The sequence below is a fragment of the Syngnathus acus genome, chromosome 13, assembly GCF_901709675.1.
Source record: "Syngnathus acus chromosome 13, fSynAcu1.2, whole genome shotgun sequence".
NCBI classification, from domain to species: domain Eukaryota; kingdom Metazoa; phylum Chordata; class Actinopteri; order Syngnathiformes; family Syngnathidae; genus Syngnathus; species Syngnathus acus.
This window is the reverse complement of record NC_051098.1, coordinates 15,379,962-15,397,370: the sequence shown is the minus strand read 5'-3', so window position 1 is coordinate 15,397,370 and position 17,409 is coordinate 15,379,962. Positions and strand designations below refer to the sequence as shown.

At 46.6% G+C, this 17,409-nt stretch overlaps 2 protein-coding genes across 3 annotated transcripts in view; one reads left to right on the top strand and one right to left on the bottom strand.

Moving 5' to 3' along the window:
* Positions 1 to 16,038, top strand: part of ift80 (intraflagellar transport 80 homolog (Chlamydomonas)) — a 27,046-nt gene extending 11,008 nt beyond the window's left edge. For both annotated transcript variants that reach the window (XM_037267431.1, XM_037267430.1), the window contains exons 9-20: positions 8,828 to 9,007; positions 10,261 to 10,379; positions 10,719 to 10,793; positions 11,251 to 11,414; positions 11,488 to 11,552; positions 12,482 to 12,617; positions 12,688 to 12,835; positions 12,907 to 13,078; positions 14,037 to 14,126; positions 14,278 to 14,450; positions 14,511 to 14,634; positions 14,897 to 16,038. In XM_037267431.1, the coding sequence (XP_037123326.1) occupies positions 8,828 to 9,007; positions 10,261 to 10,379; positions 10,719 to 10,793; positions 11,251 to 11,414; positions 11,488 to 11,552; positions 12,482 to 12,617; positions 12,688 to 12,835; positions 12,907 to 13,078; positions 14,037 to 14,126; positions 14,278 to 14,450; positions 14,511 to 14,634; positions 14,897 to 15,007 (1,557 nt within the window). In that variant the 3' untranslated portion in view covers positions 15,008 to 16,038. The remainder of the gene's footprint in view (positions 1 to 8,827; positions 9,008 to 10,260; positions 10,380 to 10,718; positions 10,794 to 11,250; positions 11,415 to 11,487; positions 11,553 to 12,481; positions 12,618 to 12,687; positions 12,836 to 12,906; positions 13,079 to 14,036; positions 14,127 to 14,277; positions 14,451 to 14,510; positions 14,635 to 14,896) is intronic.
* On the bottom strand, positions 15,565 to 17,409 carry LOC119132300 (uncharacterized membrane protein C3orf80). The gene has a single exon (XM_037267440.1). It carries the CDS (start codon positions 17,255 to 17,257, stop codon positions 16,568 to 16,570), a length of 690 nt encoding a protein of 229 aa, XP_037123335.1. The 5' UTR covers positions 17,258 to 17,409; the 3' UTR covers positions 15,565 to 16,567.

The following is a 17,409-nucleotide window of genomic DNA, read 5'->3' as shown; positions in this document are numbered from 1 at the left end:
GTCCAAGTCACCTCACCCTTCCTTATTATGGCTTTGTTTATGCGGTCGATCGGTCCCAATATTCAAACGACAGGGCCACTCGCCTTTCCTTTTGGTGCGCCTCGCCCGAGGCAGTCCCGAGGATGAAGACGAGGGAGGACGAGAGGAGGGAGTGATTATGGCTCTACCCTGCTTGAACTGGAGGAAGGGCACGCTTGCCTTCTCCTCCCTAAAGCTCCTCCGAGACAGCGTGTACTGTAGCGTGGCGTGGGAGGCTTGCCGATAAAGAAGGAGTGTGGAATTGAGGGGAAAAAAAAAGGACTAGGTCACTCCATCTCAGTGTGAATTTAGTCACAATAATTGCGGGTGTGAATTTAAACACAGAGACAGTGTTTTTTTTTTTTTAAACTTACGAGCATGACTAATGGGAAGGAGTTTCATTCTGTATGTGATACAATGAAACCTTGCACTTTGAATACGACTGCTGGCTCAGCAGGATTGGCGCTGCACGTTTAACCCCTTCATCTCCTGTCCGGCTCCACTCTTCTCTTAGCTTAAATGCTCCAGCTCTCCTCTCCCCCCCCTTGTTATTATCACATCGGCGTAGCGTCCAGAGGCGAAGTTTACATTGAGCTAAAAGTACACCCGGGGCGCCCGGCCCATTTTGTTTTCCCAGAAAATTCTCGTTATCATTAAATGCACGATTGTTGTTATATATTCATTGCCTTAAGATTGAGGTTTTTTTTTGTTTTTGTTTTTTTTGTTCATGCGGAGTTTATTTCTCTTCACGGGAGCTTTAACAAGACACGATACAAAGGGGTCCACTGTCCCTTTTTTTTCTTTTTTTACAAGATTGGGGGAGAAACAATAAGTCAGTGTCTGTGTGCCTCCCTTCGTATAAGCATGTGCCCGCATGCCTGGCTGCTGCGTGCGTGCGTGCGTGCGCAGCCGCCGCTGCCGTGCAAATGTGCCTGCGAGACAGCGCTCTATTTACGAGGCGCTGCAGCTGGTGTCTAGCGTCTGGACCCTGTCACGATCTCTGACACTGCCACTGGCTAACAAGTAGGACTCATTGTGCCAGGCGATCTCCCACTTGCGCCCCTACCCCCAACCCCAACCCATTCCCGATACTCTCTCCGCCCCTTTTCCCTCTTCCCTCCACGACACTTTTTTTTTTTTTTTTTCTTCCCCCCACACTCGACTGTACGACCATGCCATAAATGTAACTTCTGTTTACTTTAGCTATTTTATGATTCGTTTACGCTGCGCAATTTTCAGCTTTTACAAGAGGACGGTTATCATGACCGGGGATTTTTATTTTTCCCCCCAGAGGTGGCTGCAACTCGAAAGACGTTTTCAACATGAGAAACTCGATTCATACAAGTAAAGAAATTGTACTTTGCTGACAGAAAATGTCAGTTTCTGGCAACAAATCTGTCCAGTAAGTCGTTTTGTGGTGTGCTTATATGAAACTCCGTTTATGGCCTTCCCTAACCCCTAATTAACAAACCGAAAAAAAGGTTTACCCACTTTAAACACATTTCAGATCATTAAAACATACTTAAACATTTCAAAGCCTACATTTGTAGATGTATTTGAACGGAAAAAAAATCACAAGTATAAAGTACTCAGAACTATCCACATGCATGTAACTTAGAAGGCGGCGGGACCTATGAAGATTAGCATGCGGTGGTCAGTAGCAACTTTTTGCGTTAACGTGCTCACTGTGTTTGACTCGCATCTACAACTGTCCTTTCCCACGTGTGGGGGACATCTCATTATTCAACCGATTCGATTAATCGTCACAGCCCTGAATCGGAAGCATCTGAGTTCATAGCAGTGTGTTGATACGCACGTAGCCATCCCCTCTACTCACCACATTGTGGAAGGAAATAAAAAAGAAAAAACATTATTACCAATCCTAAACTGAGCCGCTTGGTGGAAACGTGACTTCACATGCTGACTCTCTCTGTTCCTCAGCCAGCATTGACTCGTTTTTGTTGGCCGTGTAGCCTCTCATCCTGTGTGACATGCTTGCGTTCACCCCTGTCTTCTCCTCCAATAACTCTTCCATTAGGGGCGCTTATACCTGACCCGCGGTTTGATGCCAGCCGCCAACCCACATCTGGACACGGCCGCCGCTGGAAGGGAATAAAACGGCGCAGAGTGAGCCACCGTTGGTGGTGCATGAAACGCCAAAAGAAACCGCTGCAGATTTATTAGTCAGCGCGCATTTATCTGTTTTCATCACACGAGAAGGGGGGGGGGGGGCTTTTATTGTGGGAGGTGAGGAAGCGAAAAGAAACGCATAATAAGGGGTTGGAAAAACAGGGGGAGGGGGTCGACAAAGTGAAATAATTAGTACTGGTTGGATGAAAAGAAAAACGTCACGTGAAAGAAAAAGCGCCGTATGTTTGGGAGTGTGTGTAACTGAGAAGTAGACCGAGAGCGAGGGAGTGTGGTCAAACAAAGAGAATCCTGAGTCAGCAGCAGAGCAGCCCCCCCCCCTCCCCTCCAGGCTACAGTACAGGGCCACTCCTCTCCCTCTCTTTCCCTCCTTTTTTTGCTCGACCCAGCTCCCTCCCCTTACAAGTCTCTGCTCCTGCCTCCTATTTCTTGCTTTCTGCACTCCCCTTTCTTCTTCTTGGCAGAGTCGAAGTTGCTCCCTGGTAGGACGAGAGCAGAGCAGCACATTCTGCTTTTCTCTGTCGCACATTTTGACGCAGCCGGCGAATGTTAACATTGTTTTCGGAGACTTCACTATCATCCAGACGAAATTTAAGATACTTTGAATCTTTTTTTTTTTTTTTGCTGATGGTAGATCCCGATGCTTTGTGCAAGCATGTGAACAAAAAAAAGTGTTTGCGTCTGTGCACATAACGGGAGTTTTCATAAGATTCTTTCTTTTTTTTGACATGCTTTTACTTTTACACCTCTCTGGAGTTGTGCTAAAGGCCAGCCTTGTTAGAAACCAAAAGCGAGGGCATCATGAAAAAGACGTTAGGAGTTTTTTTTTTTGGAGGGGGCTGTGCAATAGATCCTGTAAAGTTGGCCTATGCACCAAGGCTGGGTGTAACATAAAAGATGTCGGTTTCTCCTTCCCTCAAGTTTCTGTGTTGTTGCACCACCGTTTCAAAGGCCCCAGCTCTCGGCCCCGCTGGCAAATTCATCATTCTTGGCCAAAGCACAAGCGCCACTTGTTAAACAAACATGTCACACTCGCAGAAAAAGAGGCGATGAAAAGGTGTAAAGAGGGTGTCACTGGGTAACCAATGCGGCTGGAGAATAGGACTTTAGCAACTTGTGTATCTTTTCAAACTTTGCTGCCAACTTTGAGTTCATTAAGCACTGTGTGTGTGAGTGTGTGTTTGTCCCACTTCTTGGCACACAAATAGACATTGACATTGTCTGCTGGTGGATGGAAAAAAATGTTCCTTTGCAAAGACAATGACACTCAAACCTCCATTAGGACTGGATAAATGTCTGGATGTTAGCTGCCATGCACAGAAAGCATTTATTTTTTCTAATCAGAGCGCCATCTTTTGGTTTTGGTGGGTCACTGCCCCACTTAGCCCTTAGTGGTGGATTCGAATAGTAAAACCACAGCATTAACATTTCACTCGATGCCTAACTTATTTCAAACAGCTATGATTGTTTTTTTTGTTTATTTTTATTGTTTGGCTGCAAACTATTCTTCAGCATGGCTCCCGAGTTAGATAGTAAAAAGAGCAAGTGATTGTGCCAGTGAAGTTTTTGGAACGTAACGGTTGCCGAAGAAAGAAAGAGAGACAGCTGCTGCGCACCACAGAGCGAGAGAGAGAGAGAGAAGAAAAGATGATACTCACTTGGCCGCGCCATTTAAAGTCACAGCACATGAAGGTACATGTATGTGTGAGATTTGGCTTCCATCAAGAGCTGTGACTAACGATTTTTTTTTTTTTTAAAGAATCGATTATCCCATCAATTATTCCACCGATTATTTGGCTAATGAACCTCCCCCATCACTCAGTTGACTTTGTGCACCCTCAATGTGAAATAGTGCCCTTTTTTTTTTAATGAGATGGAAATCAAAACGTGTTTAAAAATCCGATTAATCGACAAGAAAATGGACAAATATTCAAATAATCAAAATTATTTATATTTCTTTTTAAGAGTGCTGTATTTCTTTAAATAACAAACGTTTTGGTGTTTTGCCATGTGAAGTGTTGGAACTGATTTTTACTTTTGCAGAGTTGATTTGAGATACAAGCGCGGTCAGGAAACAAATTCAACTTGTAAGTCGAAGCATCCCTTTAGTCCCTACCGACTTACATAATTACCCGATCAAACGACAAGTACTTTATCCCATCTTGACACTTTCTCGACATGGTGTTAAAGTTAGCTAAAGGGTCTAGTTAGTTTTTAACCCTTTGCGGCGTCCCGAACCATAACCAAATACCGAAATTGTGTGCGTGTGTGTGTTTGCGAGAGATTGTAAGCACATGTGTGCATAGTTGGTGCTAATAGAATTCTGCTGTCCAGCTCACAGCTGTGTATTGCTGATGAGTCCCAGGAGGCCCCAGCATGTGTCTATGGTTACTATGTTGAGGCTTCAGCATGAAACCATGTGCAGATCATTACTCTCTCTCTCTCTCCCTCCCTCCCTCCTGCCCTCTCTCTTACTCACTCCCTTGTGCTTTCTCTCCTGCTCTATCTATTCTCTCGCTTGCCCCCCCCCCCCACCTTTTTTTTTCTTTGACAAAGCTCCCAACTTGTGCCACTCTGCAGTCACAAGAGTCCGGCCTATCTGCCGGACATTTGTAGAACTACCCCCGCTTCGTCCTCCTCCACTTTGAAGACGTCGGTTCGTTGCTGATGTGTGCCACTGAAGATGGCAAGTGTACTCGGTGTACTGAATATTGAGGACTTGAACAGATGTAGAACTGTACTACCCCACGTGGCGTTATTTTCCTCCCCGACTCAAATTGAAAGGTTTTTTGGGGGGGGGAGAACAGACGTTGACAGAGCAGGTCATCCTTTTTAGTTTAAAATTGCTTACCTCAACTTTTAGGATCCAAGGCCAATGGTAAAATCCATTTTTTTTCTTGATTTGGTCGAGTAAATGATCTGTATTGTCTCATACAAGCTTGCTAATGCTAAGTTGACTCCTTTGCGGTGTCCAATTGCCCTTTTTTTACTGAATGCTTAGCAAATAAAATTAATACTCATGGTTCCCAATCAACACGTACGGGTCTCAGCCGTTCCGGACATAGTCCATAACGCTTCTTATCTTTGTAGCCAACCCCGTTTTGAGTTGAGGGGTCACTGCGAGCTGACATTTACAAGCCCCCGTATTCCCCACCCAAAAGATCGATGAAACCTTATCCAAAGCCGCCTCAAAACAATTTTTAAATCGTCCCAACTCCTCCTCACGCTCGCACCTTACACAATCAGTTCGGTCTTAAAAAAGAAGCTCTGGTGTCAGCGTTTTCATACACACCGTCTGTTTATGGCCAGATACTTGTATATATGTCTAGTGTCTATTATACTCGCACATATGTGTTGTGTTTATTGTGTGCGAGGATTTACGCTCTGTACCTGCACTGCCAGGTCCTGTCCCGCGCACACAGCCCCGCAGGCAAACTCAAGCCAGCTGGCTTCGCTGAGCGTCGTCCAGCTGTTGTGATTTATGTAAGGCTGTTAACCCTCCACTAGTTTGGCTCCTAATCGCGCAATACTCGGCTAACAAGTAACGTAGCTCGTCTTAGCGTAGATGTACATGAGTGTTGTGAGGAAGTTGTGTTTTTACGTTGTTTTGATATTTTAGATTAGGCAAAACCTAGCTAATTAAAATCTGTGGGAAAGGTAGTCGGGGGGTATTCTGGGTAAAGCGGAAATCTATCCACGGATTTTAGCTTGGCCTTGTCATCATTGTGCCCTTTTCACCACTTTCTTAAATTCTCTTTGAATAATGCATGAATTTTTAGTGACACCTCAGAGCCGTGTTTTTGCAGAGTGTCATTCAAATGTTTGTCCTTGGGGTTATTTATCGAGCAAAGATTTATAGACGGTTAAAACGATGCAAAAACAATCAAAATAAAAACGCCCATAGCCTGGTTTACCAATGACACCGGTCTAATAAAATGAATCAGGTCTGGCACTACTGGAGGCTAATAGCCTTGTAGTTATCATCTTACTACACTTAACGTTTCTTCGGGCTTGAGTATTCAAAGCGGGGGTTTGAAGGGCCGACCCATTAACACTAATAGCAGTTGAAAGTATTTTCTTCAGAGTGACAGGAGTGACAGAGATGAAGGGCAACGTGAGAATCAGAGGTGGGGAGGTCTCTTGACCCTTTGTCCGATTAGCATTTTGTTGTGCATCAGTGCACGGCGCAGCGCTGAGTGGTCGCCGACAGACATATTTAATGCCTAAGAAATAATGGGCCTGAATCAGCAGATCGCTCCACTGGGAGCTATTAGTGAAGACATGTGCCATTAACCCCTTCCTGGCCTCAGTTCCAGACCGGTCCATCCCCACCCCCATTAGCATGAACCATGCAAGCCGAAACTAAGAGCAACTAATTTAATTTTGGAGCAGAACTAAAAACACAAAAACATCTTTGCTGATTTATCATTGGTAGTATTATTGTATAGGGCTGATAAAGTAGTCTATGAATCGATTATTTGAATATTATATAAACATTGATTTTGCGTGATCAAATCCGTATGCGTGTGAGGTGGATATCATAATTTTGCCCGCTTGGGGTCACCATCATCATGTTTTCCTATCTATGACTTTGTGTGTTTATTGCTTTAAAGGGCGGGGGCCGAGCCCTGGTGACTGACGTGGGTGTCAGCAAATGAGGCGGAGATTGTTGTGGAATTATTTGAATTGTAATATAGAAGTATAATTAATTCAATTAAAATAATTTTTCCACTTAATAATGCATATGACAGTTATTAACTGGAAGCAAATATAAAAAATAATAATTATAAACATGTCGGAGGTGACTGATCCTCTGTCAAATATGGTGAATGAGGGAAGATGCTCAAGTGGCATCACTGCATTATTTTCTGTAACACTCCCGCATCCCAGAGGTTCATTTCTGCAGCTCAGCACTCCAGGCTTTCTCACCTACACGCAACTAACGTATGCGCGTCTGAGTCACATTAACACACATGCGTCAACACACACAGGATGTATGCGTGGGTGTTTTTTTGTTTTTTTTTTCTTCCCTCTGCTCACTGGAGCGATGGTCTCAAGCGTAGGATTACCAGACCTCGTCTTCTGCCGCGACACAAACACTTGCATGTGTATGTTTGTCTGCAAAGCGATGCTGTATATACGTCGTCGACCTCTATGAGTTCATTGTGAGTTTGAGGGATCCCCCCCCCCACTCCCACCCTGCTCTCTCCCCTCGGCTGGGCAACACGTCATGTCTGTCACCTTCCCTCTGGCCACAAAGCTGCCCATTATAGAAAGTCGAGGGGTTCGGTGACCAGCGAGACGACTCCCCCCCTCCCAACCCCACTTGTCCTCTTCTTTCTGTCCATTTGTCCACACTCCCCCTATAGTTAAATCTTAAAACTTTTCTATTCTTCACATATAGAGTCACGTATGCACATAAATATTGTCCGCACCTAAGACGACGCCCCCTCTTCTCTTTTTACACGCAGCGATGCGCCAGCACACACACTCAAATGCCGATTTGTTGGCCGACTCTTGGGGGAGTAAAACGGCTCAATGTGTTAAAAGCATTAGGTAAGCGTGAATCCAGCAGCACTCCTTTTTGGCAGGTATCACATGTCCTGCTTCATTACAATCTGGTGGACGCATCCAGCTGCATCCATCAAGACATCCCCCTTCCCCTTTCCCCCTTGGGTGCTTTAACACAGAGTGGGCCATCTCAAGACGTTAGCTGCAGAATAAATGACGTCCATCATTATCGTCGAAGCCTCCCCGAACACGACTCCACTCGTGTTGTGAATGTCAAAAAAAAAAAGTGAATAAGAAAAATAGTCCCTGCGGCAATGCGTGAGCTGGGACGCAATTAAAAGGCCATTCCATTTAAGTGTAACAAAGTGTCTCTTGTCCACATTGCAGCGTCGTTCTTATTTTTGCCGCCACTATTTTTGGTCTCAATATGACGTGGGAGGGAAGCCAGCTGAGGAACACGCAGAGCAGATCAAAGCAGCTAACCTGTAGCGAGGTGCCGGAAATAAGGCCACACCTCGCATCCCGCCGGCAACACACTGAGGTTCTTTTTCTCCACTCTTGGCCCGCTGAGCTGCACTTGTCCGCCCACCGTTGCCAGAAAAGGGCTACGTTTTAGGCTAGTTGAAGGTTTCAAGGTTCCTGCTTGTGGGACAGGTGAGGCAACCCTGGCACAGCTCTCAGCTCCAAATAAAGGCTGATTGTAGTCATGTTTCATTTTTGTTATTTAAAGGATGTTAGTATTTCTGACATGTGACACCTATATGGAGCTACTCTTCCCTTAGGCTTCACCACTAAATCAATTCCTATTAAAAAAAAACAAAAAAAATGTTTTGTTAGTCAGACCCCCGTTGGTGCTTTTCTCCGTGCACCCTGCACACATGATAAATGAGGATAGCAGAGCGTATGTTTACGAGCACAACCGCTGGACTTGGCAGGGCCGAGCGCGCCTTCAATGTCTCGCAGTTCATCACGGCTCGCTGATTGACTGGCTGGGACTTGTTTCCAGCAGCGTTTACATTATGCGCACGGGGTATCTGCTCTCACTCCACCGCTCACCTCCTCCATAAACCTCCATTTGCTTCCAAGCGCTCCCAAAAGAAATTGCGGCCATCATCGTTAATGATGATATTCCTCCCCCCCCTCCTGGCAGTGGTCCTACGCTTTGGAGAAACCCAACACGGGCAGCGTGTTCAGCCTGGCTTGGTCTGCTGACGGCACGCAGGTGGCCGGGGCCTGCGGGAACGGCCATGTCATCTTTGCCAATGTGGTGGAGCAGCACTGGGAGTGGAACAACTTTATGATCAGCCTCACCAAGAGGAAAACCATGCAGGTAGACACACACACACACACACACACACACACACACACACACACACACACACACACACACACACACACACACACACTCAACGGACACTTCGTTGACTGTGGCTGCCAAACGAAATGAGATTCAACACAACAGATGGATTAAAACTTCTAGCATGACTTTTTGAATAAGCACAGATCTCAGCCAAGGTTGAACAAAAGTGACGAGTGCAGAATTGTTTTTTGTAGCCCGTCCTGCCTTTGCGGAGGATGACGTAAGATTTTGATGCGAGTGTGGCGAGATCGTTCTTTTAAATGTGAAGGCAAAAAGGGAAAAAAAAGTTGGGGGTCTCTATATGATCAGAATAATTATTGATGAATATGATGACCGGTTAATCGTCGATTAAACGATGCACCTCCGATTAACTGTGTCTTGGCTTACAATTGAGCATTATCATCTCGATTAAGAATTTATTTTGGCTAGTTTTTGTCGGTCATGCCATTACAATGTGCCTGTATACCTCACGTGCTTCACTTGCATACATATGCAAAAAAAAAAACAGACTTCTTGTAGCCATATATTATATTTAGCCCCTGCCCGTTCGCCAGGCAATGACAATGGCTACCCTGTCTAGCTGCCTTCCTTTACTCTACTATTTTGTACCGTTTAAAGTCAAGCTGACCACAAAGTAGCATTTACACCCATTTAACATGCCCAAACGTCCATAGAAAAGGGATACACACCTAAAAAAAAAAAAAAAAAAACAGGATCAGGCATCTTTACTGAGTGCAGTTTGTGTAAGCCAAACAAACGCGGGTCATCGGCCACTTTATTTTCAGCCTGCCAGGCACTTTTCTGTCTCCCTCCTCCGCCTTTCCTCCTCACGGGCTGCTTTAAACGTGCACATCTGCCAGTGGTTTGTGAATCAGCCGGCTAAATTTACCACCTTGCGGTCTAATGTTGTTGTTTTTTTAATTCTTGCTTGTGTTGCTTGTAAATTTGCCTTGCCGGAGGGGGCAGAAGAGGAAGATTTGTAAAGCTGTAAAAATAACTCCACCTTTCACCTGGCGCTGGAAAAAAGCCCTTTCATTCATTCAGAGCGAGCTGCGAGGGAAGTATTTATCTATCGGGGACATTCCGAGCAGATAAAAATGTCTGACCGCATCTAGCCGACGTATGCTCGAATATATGATCTACTGCTTCCTGTGTATATAAATAAAACATACGCCAATCTTTCATGTGCCATTCTATATGTATTTTTTTTTTTTCCCCCACAGGTAAGGAATGTGATGAACGATGCGGTGGACGTGTTGGAGTTCAGAGATCGAGTCATCAAAGCCTCGCTGGCTTTCGGGCACCTGGTCGTCGCCACATCCCTTCAGTGCTACATCTACAAGTGAGCACTTCACACAGTCGGCGCATCCTCCGTTCCCACTTCCACCATTTTTCAAACCCATTTCCCGGCATATAATGTGACTCCACTTTGAGAGTTAACATAAGCCGCCTTATACGGACATCAATTCACACATGATGCGCTGCCAAAGCGAAGCGCTGCTCCTCATCCGCGAAGCTGTTTCGCTTAAAAAGGAAGTAAAAGATCTCCTATTTGCGTGCCATTTCACAATTGCACTTTCTATGCACTCACCTGCAATAAGGAAATATTCTAACGCCTTTAGATATGATCTCATATTATATAATGATAGCCCCGCAAATTTGTGTGTTTTGTTTGTGCCAGCACACGCAACTGGAACACTCCCCTCATATTTGACCTGAAGGAGGGAACGGTCAGCCTCATTCTGCAAGCCGAGAGGTGAGACGCATGCTTTATCCCGGCGAGCTGGTGGATCAGGAGAGTGGAAGACGGTCATAGGATCCACTCACCGCCTCTCCAAGGCTTCGTTACACACATACGGACACACGCACACATCCACGCGGGAGCCGGCGCTATAGCTTAGTCAAAGTACATCATGTAATAAGTCTGATAGTGTAAGCGCTCGGGAAAATCAGATTATTATGGAGTAGCTCTTGTGCAGCACTCCAGCGCAGTGTCCCTGACACTCATCAGACCGCTAAATTAGATTACTTGTCATTCTGTAATCACGGCCGAGCCTCCGACGTCACGCCGAATAAGTCGCTGCTGTTTTTAACGCGCATAAAAATCCTTTACCTAACGACCATCTGGTTTTATTCGATGAATAGCCGCACCGCACCCATATAAAAGTCGACTCACTCTGTTTGTCTTTCTCCTTCCCCTCGCTGCCACTCAGGCATGCTCTTCTGGTGGACGGGGCAGGCTTGTATATTTTCTCCTACGAGGGCCGACTCATCTCCTCGCCTAAATTTCCTGGTATGAGAGCTGACATGCTCAATGCTCAGTGCGTCTCGCTCAGTAACGACACCATCGCCATCCGTGACAAGTGTGATGAAAAAGGTGAGAAGGTTCACTGTCATAAATATGATTGCACCCTCTTCATTTTTTTATTTTTGTTTTTAATTCTCACTAGTCATCCTTCTCTTTGACGCCTTGACCGGCAAACCTCTCGGTGACGGGAAGTCTCTGACTCATAAGGTAAGCAAATCCATCAGTGGGAGGGACTTCTGATTCCTGGGATTATTTTTAGGATTATAAACAGAAGAGGAAAAACAATCTCCTGGTGCACAATATAAATAAGTACACGTCGCCAGATTTGTTATATATATGCTAAATTGAGTGCACATGAATAATAGTCTTGAATTTCAGTTTTGAAAAAGAAAAAAAAGAAATAATTCACACATATTCAACCACGGGTGGCCTAATGTAATTTTCTCATCCAGACCCTGTGGGCATTTTTATCACACTCAGTCCACTATCTAGCCATCTTCTATTTTGCTTACCAATGCAACCATGCGTATCCCAAGCCGACCGTGAACGAGCTTATTTTCCGGCGGGAGTGGCACAACTAAAATAGTCTGTCTGGCCAACTCGTAGATGGTGCCTATATGGTTTGTCAATTTTTAGATTTTACGGCTCCTTCAAGCCTTGTGTTGTGAATCCATAAATGCTTCAGCAGAAGTCACCCACTCCTGTACAGGAAAAAACAAACAAAGAAAGATTCTTCAGCTGTATAAGTGATTACATGAAGACTTTCTCTGCTGCCTCTTGTTCATTTTGATGTCATAAATCAAACGGTCGCACTGTATTTCCTACACAAGGGTGGGATGGGTTCATTGTATGGGGGGGGACAAGTAAAGCACAAATGAATCGGAGGTAGCATCAGTTGCTGTCAGCGTGGCGTTGTCTTCCAGAGATGAAGCCAGCTGTCTGAGCATCTCAAACGTAAGCGTGCACGCATTGGCTCCTAAAGAAGTTCACGCACATTCTTCTCGGATGCCTGGGTGTGTGCGTGTGACTCAAACACAGGCGCACGCCTGCCGGGTCACAGTGCAAACGTACGTCTTGCTTCTGTCACTCACTCCCCCCTTTTTTCTTTTTTCTTTTTTTTTTATCTCCGCATGCAGCTGGAAGTGGTGGAGATAGCTCTGGACCAATGCGGTCCATCCACCGAAAGGAAAATCGCTTTGATCGACAAGAACCGCGACCTTTACCTCACTTCTGTGCGCTACCTCGGACGCGAGCCCAAAATCTGCAAAATCGGTAAACATATCCGAGCTGGAAACATCTTTCTACGCTTTCGACTGTCACAGTTGTCGTACGTGCGTCGTAGGTAGCATGATCCACAGCATGGCCTGGAACAACACGGCAAACGTCCTGTGTGGCGTCCAAGACAACCAGTTCACGGTTTGGTACTACCCCAATGCTGTCTTCATCGACAAGGAGCTGCTTCCCAAAACACTTTACACAAAAGATGGCAGGTAACACTCCGATGGTGATTATCTTTTTTTTGTTTTGTTTGTTTGTTGACACGTCTCCTCTCGCTTCCAAGCGAGTTCAGCCACGCGCCGCACATTCTCAGCTACGTGGACACCAAAGTGCGCTTGCGCCAACGCGACGGCTCCTTGCTTTACACCAGCGTGCCTCCATACGCCGGGCTCCTACACGAATTCAGCAGCTCGGCACGCTGGGAGGACGCCCTGCGCCTCTGCCGCTTTGCCAAGGTAAGATATCGGACGTCCCCACATCCTTATTTCTCTCGACGTGGCTGGAGCACCGTCGGGCTTTCCCGCGGTGCGCGTCACGCTCGCGCGGGCGTTCGCCTACGAACTGAAAAGGTAGCCGACAGGTTTATTGCCCCGGAGCAGCAGGCTTTAATTAGCCTTCAATTAGCCCGGTGACACCGTTTGCTGCGTTGAGGCCCCGTGGAGCTCACTCGTAACTGAACACGCAGCACCCCCGAATGCACGTATGGACTCAAGGGCTGAGACTTTTTATTTTTTTATTTTGTTTTTGCTCAATTAAGCAATGACACGATAACCACTCGTGTCTCGTAGCAAGAACTGAGCCGGGGACAAAGAGGATAAAGGGAGCTTTTTAAAAGCCTTCCCCGCAGCTGTACTTCTGTTAAGAGTTTGGTGGCACAGCGGTTTTTCCCAGAATCCCATTTGTCGCGAAAGATTGATGCAAAGCGTGTTTGGATGCGCGCAAGCACACACACACACACACACACACACACACACACACACACACACACACACACACACAATCTCATCTGCGATTGGTTTGATTTGCTCGAGCGATGACGGTGTTGTTTTCCGGCCGGCGGTTTGTCGTTCGAGCCGTTTGTCGTAGTAATAGACGGTGATTAAAGGGAGGAATACACAGCGGTGACTTTGGCCAGCTGATGGGCTCCATTTTTAATGAGACGAAAGCGGTGACACATTTGTTTACGTTCGTAAGCGTTGCGTGAAGAGAACGTCTGTTTGTTTGACGTGGGTTTCACCAAAATGGCAGTCAGACTTTCTGGAATGAGAGAAACACAAAGCACTTACACACATCTGTCATGTCAACGCGTGTAATACAGTGGAACCAACTCATGCTGGGGTTTCTCTCGGTCTGCTTGATCCGATGCCACAAAGTTCCAAAATGAAGTCTCGTCGCACTTCCTCTTGTATGCAGGAAGAGTCTTTGTGGGCTTGTCTGGCTGCCATGGCGATAGCCAACAGAGAGCTGACCACAGCGGAGATGGCCTACGCTGCCATTAGAGAGGTAAGAGCATCCATTAATGGATCCGTCAGCGTAGCGCTTTTTTTTTCCTCGCGACTCTGGAATGAACATGTGGCGGGCGAGCTTCACGGCGAGATTTTTCCTGGTTGTTTCCTCCGACGCGCATCATCTCCCCCGTCCTCTTGCTTCCCAGTTACCACGAGTGCATTACATCAACTTCATCAAGCAGCAGCCGTCCAAGGAGTCATCTTTGGCTCACCTGCTGCTGTTCAGCGGGCAGGTCCAGGAGGCCGAGGCCACTCTCTTGCAAGCGGGGCTCATCTACCAAGCCATCCAAGTCAACATTGATCTCTTCAACTGGGAGAGGTGGGCAGCTGTTTCTCTGTGTGTGTTGGTTCAACTTCAGCCTTGTTGGTGTGTTTCCAGAGCGCTTGAGTTGGCAGTCAAGCACAAAACCCACGTAGACACCGTGCTGGCCTATCGGGAGAAGTTCCTGCAGACATTTGGCAGGAAGGAGACCAATAAGAGGTTCCTGCAATACGCTAAAGGGGTAAGCGGAAACAGCCTCGCTGTATTTGCTGCTTCACATTAATTGATTCGGGCAGCAATCACATGCAGTTTAACAATTGGGTCGAGGGGGGGGGGGGTCTAACAGTCTCCTGTTGTTTACAAGCTTTTCACTCACGGTTTACACGTTCAATCTGATACAAACACTGCGGCCTTAATCAGTTCCATACTGGCAATAGAGCTCAGGAAATTAGCCTTCTCTTGATGTTTCTCCCTGGCTCTCTGACTGGCTGTCTTTCTCCCAGGTTGAAGTGGATTGGGAAAAAATCCAAGCCAAGATTGAGATGGAGTTGTCCAAAGAGAGAGAGAAAGCTGCAAACGCCTCCGTCAGGAGCAGCTTGGCCCAGCGGCGTTAATGTCAAGAGAAATCTTCTGATTCCCTCCAAGGCTCGGGCTGTCCAGTAAAAACAAAAAAACTATTCTTTCTGAATGATACACCTAATACAAGATGGATGAGAGACCAGCCACAGTTAGAGAAAAAACAAACTCTTGAGGTATTTAGGGATTATCGGTCCCCAAAGTGGATAATAATTGTCCAGTCTTAGGTTTCATTGTACTCATAATACGGCCTTCCCACACGGGAACACACGACGGACATTTGCACCTTTCCGCGGAGTCGTGACATTTCCGCAGCAAAATGCACCATTGTGGCCTTCCTCATCATTTCAGACTCACCGTTGATCTTAAATCTTGTTTTGTGATGTGTTTATAGGACATGATAGATATTTTTACAGGTTATAGTCAAGAAGAAAATGTATTTTAAAAAAATCATTGAACTAAACGGGTGTCCCTTTATTTATTTTTTTCTTAATAACAATTAAAACTGGAAGCAGCAATCAGAAAATACATTCCACACAAATAGTCAAAATGATTAACATGAAATTCAATGCCAAGTTCTGCCGTACACTTTTTGTATTTATGTTCTTGTGCCTCTCTCCATATTTGACATTTATTTGTGGAAAATGAAGACTCAACCCTGCCCCAGTGCTGCCATGGGAAGATGTCCGTTTTATATGACCCTCTGTTAAAATTTCATGTAAGCTACTTGAGAACGCTCATGTCGTCTCACATGTTAGAAAGTCACTCAGCGTTCACACCTCTTAAGCCTCGTAAAATGACCACTTTCTCTTGGGCCGTGGTGGTGGTGGTGCTGGTGGGGAGGGTTACTCCCCCTCTCATCTGGCCCTTAAGTGGGTTCTAAACATGGATTTGTGCTTCTAAGTGCTAACCCCATCCACCCACAGATTTCTCTCTGGCGGAGCAAGGCCATCAGTCATGGTCGGCCAGTGTTGGATTACATGAGCCACCGCCATCACGCTCCGCTTTGCACACTTTTGAAAAAGAAACCGGACTGGCCTCGAATTGTGAAATGCTCTAAAGGAGAAAACCTTTTTTTTTTTTTTTTTTAACTCACTAAGTAAATGGCATTCTGCTTATTTAATCCACGTAAGCAGGACATAAATCACAGCGCTGTGATGTATGCGGCGTCAAGAGTAGTTTTGGGATTGTTGCAAAAAGGTCACCTCATATTTCATTAGGCAGCAATGCTTGCAGAATGAATGATGGTTCTTGCTCGCCCACTTCCTCCCCTCCTCTTTCTTCCTGGATAAGACACAGGAGACTCTGAAGTCTTCATGTTAGTAGACGGCAGTTTTAAGCGAAATTGAAGTTGATTGATTTCTGCAAATTTTGGTCTAATTTTGTCAACATCCACAATTAATGGTTTAAACTTGCTTGTCTCAACACAAAGAGCATCATTTCTATCTTTATTTTACATAACCCAGGCGCTCATTTGCATACAAAAGGCAATTGTTGTCTCTCTTTTTATTGTCAACATTCGGTGTTAAAATTGCACTTGAGAGTAAAATTCAAATAAAAATAATAACAGGATATTGTCTTAATGCACGTGGTTTCCGTCAGACAGAGTTCCGAGATGTCCTTGGGCTGGGCTGCTGCCCTCCCGACCCCTCCAGAACATCCAGTGTGTGCTCTCCAGCCTCCGCCCCGGCCGCCCTTCCTCTGCCCGGACCGCTCGTCTCGATTTCGGCCAACAAGTTGTCGTCGGAGCGGTCCCGATGCATCTCCTGCATGCTCTCCTCGTACGTGGGCAAATATTTGACCTCGTCGTAGGCTGGCAAGTTGGGCGAGGCGAAGTCCACCGGGTTGCACTCTGGGTAGCGGTCCAGCAGGGAGTCTTGGGAGGCGGACGCGTGGCCGTGGAAGAACGAGGGCTCCTCCCCGCGGTCCTGGTGCGGGTGGCGGCGCGGTCTCGGGCACACAATCCGCTGGATGAAGTAGCCCATGGCGAAGAGCAGCAACAGAATAAGGATGCCCGACAACTTCCGCGTGAACCAGCCCACGTTGTCGAAGAAGATGTGCATCGGGAGCTTACAGCAACGAACCATTGAGCCTCCGACTCCTCCTCCTCCACCACCGCCGCCACCTCCGGCGCCGCTCCCGTTCCCGGCGACGATTGCCGTGCAGCACTGTTGGCCATCGGCGCACTGAACCTCCCCGCAGCTCCGCAGGGCTTGACACACGGAGAGAAGGCACGCCGAGAAAAGGGTGCCGGTGCACCTGCCGCCTCCGCCGCTCGGACGGGGCATCGTTGCCGGATGTCGTGTTCTTTTGTGGACCCCCGCCCTGGGAAGCGTGTGGCTTGGACGGCAGGTGTTCCGCTCCGAGCTGTGTTGCGATCCAAATCTCACTGCAGCGAGGCGCGGGACAGCAGGTGCACCCACCCTCCTCCTCCCCACCA

Coding starts and splice junctions, on each gene's coding strand:
- LOC119132300 (XM_037267440.1), bottom strand. CDS start 17,257: ATGCCCCGTCCGAGCGGCGGAGGCGGCAGGTGCACCGGCACCCTTTTC.